The sequence below is a fragment of the Lolium rigidum genome, chromosome 5 (genome assembly GCF_022539505.1).
Source record: "Lolium rigidum isolate FL_2022 chromosome 5, APGP_CSIRO_Lrig_0.1, whole genome shotgun sequence".
Classification (NCBI taxonomy): domain Eukaryota; kingdom Viridiplantae; phylum Streptophyta; class Magnoliopsida; order Poales; family Poaceae; genus Lolium; species Lolium rigidum.
The window spans coordinates 69,136,855-69,142,091 of record NC_061512.1 but is presented as its reverse complement, the minus strand read 5'-3'; the positions used below and the strand labels follow the sequence as shown (position 1 = coordinate 69,142,091).

General features: G+C 45.6%; 1 protein-coding gene across 2 annotated transcripts; it reads right to left on the bottom strand.

Annotated features, from left to right (window-relative positions):
- Positions 1-3,997: 3,997 nt before the first annotated feature.
- Positions 3,998-4,828, bottom strand: LOC124653551 (putative glutaredoxin-C14). 2 transcript variants are annotated; one of them, XM_047192605.1, is made up of 2 exons: positions 4,369-4,828; positions 3,998-4,257 (listed from the first exon to the last, which is right to left on the bottom strand). In XM_047192605.1, the coding sequence occupies exon 1, from the start codon at positions 4,703-4,705 to the stop codon at positions 4,394-4,396; it is 312 nt and encodes a 103-aa protein (XP_047048561.1). In that variant the 5' UTR covers positions 4,706-4,828; the 3' UTR covers positions 3,998-4,257; positions 4,369-4,393. The 2 variants fall into 2 exon arrangements, with proteins under 2 accessions (XP_047048561.1, XP_047048562.1); XM_047192606.1 differs by having other exon boundaries at positions 4,375-4,828.
- Positions 4,829-5,237: the final 409 nt, after the last annotated feature.

Below are 5,237 nucleotides of genomic sequence, written 5' to 3'. Positions count from 1 at the left end.
TCTATTCGGGACATGACATGAAGTCAATAAAGCCTCCCCCCACCATGCCTTAGATAAACCAGCAGTGGCTAACATGGAATTCACCAAGTCAGTCAGCGTGCGGTTTTTCCTCTCGGCAACCCCGTTTGATTGGGGTGAATAGGGAGGCGTCCTCTCATGAATAATGACATGTTCCTCACAGAATTCATCAAAGATTTTAGGGAAATATTCGCCACCACGATCCGACCTAAGACGCTTGATCTTTCTCTCTAGTTGATTTTCAACTTAGGCCTTATAAATTTTAAAGTAGTCTAAAGCTTCATCTTTAGTTCGCAACAAATAAACATAGCAAAATCTAGTCGCATCATCAATCAATGTCATGAAATATCTCTTTCCACCTTTTGTCAACACACCATTCATCTCGCATAGATCGGAATGTATGAGTTCTAGAGGTGCCAAGTTTCTCTCCTCGGCCGCCTTGTGAGGCTTCCGAGGTTGCTTTGATTGCACACAACTATGGCACTTAGAACCTTTGGCAATGGTGAAATTCGGAATTAAACTTAAAGCTGGATAGCCGAGACATTAAACCAAAATTAATGTGACATAAACGAGAATGCCAAACACTTGGTATCATCACTAACATTGCCACAAATATGGTTCACGGACTTATTACTGAAATCGAAAGCGAAAAGCGGAACAAGCCTCCGCACTCATAGCCTTTACCAATAAATTGTCCAAATTTGGAAACAACTACTTTATTCGACTCTAAAACAACCTTAAACCCATCTCTGCATAGAAGGGAGCCGCTAACGAGATTCTTGTTCATAGTAGGGACATGCTTGCACGTTCCTCGACTGCACGATCTTCCCCGAAGTGAACTTAAGATCTACCGTGCCAACACCACGAACGGAAGCATGTGACCCATTCCCCATCAAGACGGAAGAATCCCGGGAACCTGGTAAGAAGTGAACATGGATATGTCGGCACACACATGAACATTAGCACTTGTATCAATCCACCAACATGGAGATTGAAATACCGAAAGAACGAGTAAAGAGATTACCGTACCCATCGGCATTGCTAGCGGTCACCGTGTTGACTTGCCTCGCCTTTTTCTTGCGGTCTGCCCTCTCGGACGAGTCCTTAGAAAAGTGGCCGGTCTCTCCACACGTAAAGCAGCTCGGATCTGCTTTGTTTATCATCTTCTTCTTCTTGAAGGTTGTAGTCTTCATAGGCTTATTGAAGGAGGGCTTGTTATTCCCTTTGTTCTTGCTTGTAGGGTTTCTTACGCACCATGTTGGCGCTAGACTCGACCCTCTCCTTTCTCGGTATTATCCTTAGCCCGAGCTTTCTCCTCAACATCAAGAGATGCTATCAGATTTTCAAGCGATATCTCCTGTCTCTTGTGTTTGAGAGTTGTGGCAAAGTTCCTCCATGAAGGGGGCAACTTAGCGATGATGCATCCAGCCACAAACTTGTCGGGTAAGGCACACTTAAGGAGTTCAAGCTCTTTTGCAATGCAACGTATCGCATGAGCTTGTTCGACTACGAACGGTTGTTAACCATCCCGATGTCATGGAAGCTCTCCATGATGTACGGTTCACTTGCTGCATCGGTTGCACCGAACTTAGCATTCGAGTGCATCCCAGAGCTCTTTACCATCCGTTAAGTGCATGTACACATCACACGGACGATCGGCAAGAATACTTAGAACGCATCCGACGAAGAGAGTATTGTTTTCCTTGAACTTGTTACGATCTTGGTCAGATATAGTTCCTTCGGGTAAACCATCGGTAACTTCGAACACTTTCATATGAGTAAGCCGAGCATGGCCTTATACGCCACCTCTTAAAGTGCACACCGGTAAACTTATCCGGCCTCAGTGCATCGGAAAAACCAGCCATTGTTAACTCAGGAAATTGCCTACAATTAGGTTTTTGGATTGTTGGAAAAATAGGCACAATTTCCATGATTAATTCCAGAATATAAAACATGATGACAACAACTACTAACATGTGAAACTCGAACATACTAGATGCATTAATCAACATGAGTAGCGAGCAGCACAAACAGTAAAGCATCCATCGCTAAACGGATCGAGATATGTCGCACGTACCGATCTGGTGGTGGTGGCGGTGGAGGTGTAGCGAGATGATGTCGCAGCGGTAACGTTGTTGATGACAACGTTGTTGACGACGGGGACGACGGGTCGAAGTAGACGGCGTTGAAGACGACGGTAGGCAGCACCGCCCGACTTAGACGGAAGGCGACCGGTGATGAAGAAGCTGGAGCGATCGCGCGAGCGCTTCCCAAAAACCTAGTTCGCCCTCTCCCGTACGGGATCGCAAGGACGAGTGGTTCCGGAGACCTGCTCTCCCGTTCGCCGATGCACGTCGGCGCGCGGGATGGAGTAGGGTACGATGGCGGCGCAAGCAGAGAGAGGTGGAAACCCTAACTCGTGTATTCAGTATGTTTCTGCGGTAGCCGGGCAAGAGATTATATAGGCTCGGGAAACCCTAGGCAACGTGGGCCACGCCCACGTCGCACGTTTCGAGTCGGTTACAGATAGCCCACGATCCGGGAGCGACCCGAACCGACTAACTGCGACGCGTCCGTCTAGGACTCTGTTCGTTTTCCTGAGCTGCAAAAAGTAAGGAAAGTCTCGGCTCGAGGCTCAATCCACTCACCACGAGCGCGGCGCGCGCGTCGTGACGAGTCGAGACGAGCGAGCGAGGAGGAGGAGGAGCGCGCGCGTGTAGCACTCCTATTCTCACTCACTTACTAGTGGTGGAACAACCCACCTTATAAGGTGGTCTAACTTCCTCCCAACTGAGAACCAACCTAAGGTTGGGTGGTTAGGAGGGTGGTTGTACCCCTAGCCCACTAGAGTTCAAATCCTAGGTTTGACATCTGTGTGTCTCATAAAGGCGGAATATTCTTTCAGTGGGAGGCGACGTTCCCGTCGACAGCGAGGCGTCTGTGATGACTTCGTCAATTTCAAGATCCAATCCGCCGGCTCGGTCTTCCGGAGGTGCTCATAGGGGTAGGGTGTGCGTGCGTGCGTTCATAGGGGTGAGTGTATGCGCGTGTATGTGAGCGCCTGCGTTTGTACTGTGTTTCTCAAAAAAAAAAAACTTCCTCCCAACTTTCCATGTGGGACTAAACTTCCCACCTCTTGCCACTCCCTAGTGAGCTGCCACCAACTTGGGCTCAAACTCACAAGACTACCACTAAGTGGGCTTTGAGATTTATAGGGAAAATCTGAAATCTAGTATGAGCCACCAAATGTGGGCCCAATATTTCAACAGAACATCTAGTGCGTATGGCATGAGAAAATGTTGTGTACCTTAGATATATATCTTGAGAGTTAAGCAGTTGGTCGCGGAAAATAATGGATATGGATATAGATCTCGAGGAGCTCTACTCCTCCAAAACCACCCTATTATCATCTTGAGACTCGTCCCTGGAAATGAATTGGTGGCTTGATCACAGGATATCATGTTGATGCAACGACGCATCATGTTATTACTCCCTCCGTTCCTTGATATAAGGTGTATAGTTTTTCCGAAAAAAGCTCTAAAATATAAGGTGTATTGCGTAGAACCACTTATTTGGACCTTTTTTACGGATTCGATTACATTTTCTTAGCTCATGAAAACTCCTCTATTTTCTGAAAGCAATAATTCAGGGGTAATTTTACCCAAAACTCGTGTAACTTACCCTCAATGTGTTTTTCTTAATTTCCGTGTCAAAAACTATACACCCTAATCTAGAAACGGAGGGAGTATTATTTTTTAGATGGTTGGTCCATGTCTCAACCTTACAGCATCCATAAATTGAACTTGTTTGTGACCAAACTGCAACAATAAAATAAAATGGCTACAAGCATGACTCATGGAGAGGCTGGGGCTACCCCATTTTGAAAGGAAAAATGCTAGTGAATAAAGTATCGATGCACGTGTTATCTCAAAACAACGAAAAACAACGTGGCAACAGGAAGATGATAGATGAATCTATATGAAATTTAAACATTAAATGCATGCACGTATCCTTTTCATTGATATATAACAATGTACCATGAATACATATTGTATTAACTATACCTCTTCAAAAAAGGTAAGAGTGCCCCGTACACAATTAATACATCTTTCAATACATACACATCAAAAAGGGATTGCATAACGCATGCATGTAACTCACTCCTAACGAGCAAGAAACCTCTTGTTATTAACGGCCTCACAAAGAACCCTAGTCATTCTCGGAACACGATGAAAAACCCTGCCCAAAATAAACTAGGTCATTACGTTATTCTACAAAATTAAAATGCATATACTTCACACTCTGACAAAATTTTATTTTCCAAGTAGCACGGGATTTGATTAGGTTTATCGAAACCTTTGTTCACCGGTCGAATCTATAGCCAGAGGGCGCCTGCATTCCTCAGCATCGGAACCAGCTCACCGCCAAGATGCAGAGACATGACCTTGTTTGTCCCGCCAACAAGCTTCCCGCCGATGAACACCACCGGAACAGATGGGCCTTTCCCTAGCATTTTGAGGAGAGCTTTCTCCATCTCCTTTCCTCTAGGGTCCTGGTCCAGCTCGTGCACAACCGCATTGACACCAAGGTCACGGAAGAGCCGCGCCACGGTGTGGCACATGCAGCAGGAACTCAGAGTGAAGATCACCACCGCACGCTCCGATGCCAGCTTCATCACACAGTCCATATCTGTCTTCTAATATATCGTGTCTGTGAACGGATCTCTGTGCGTTTTTGGCTTGAAGAGGATAGATATAGCTTGCTGTTGCTACCACCTTGTACTACTATAGAGGAAACTAGGATGGTTTGGTAGCACAAGAGCCGGCTCCCTTTTATAGAGGTGCAAAAGTTGTGTTTCTATGCACTAGGGCGTCCTTCACGTGTTGGAATCTTCCGTGCAAGTACGGTCCGGAATTGTTTGGAAAAGACTAGCGTGATCTAGCTAGCCAACTTTAACATCGTACAAGATCGAGTACTTGGTTTTTTCTAGAAAAAAAATTGAACACTCCTAGGTATAGTAGCATGCATGATATGTACTCCATGCCATTAGTTTTGATTAAAAGCATATTTCTCTGCAAGAGATCAGATTGGGTATGTCAGGAGCCGTCTGTTCATCAACCACTACTGGCATAAATCCCATTGTGTTGACCTAGAGGGAATCTCATGTAGTCATGCATAAACAATATGTGCATGACTTGAAACCATGGAACGCTGCATGT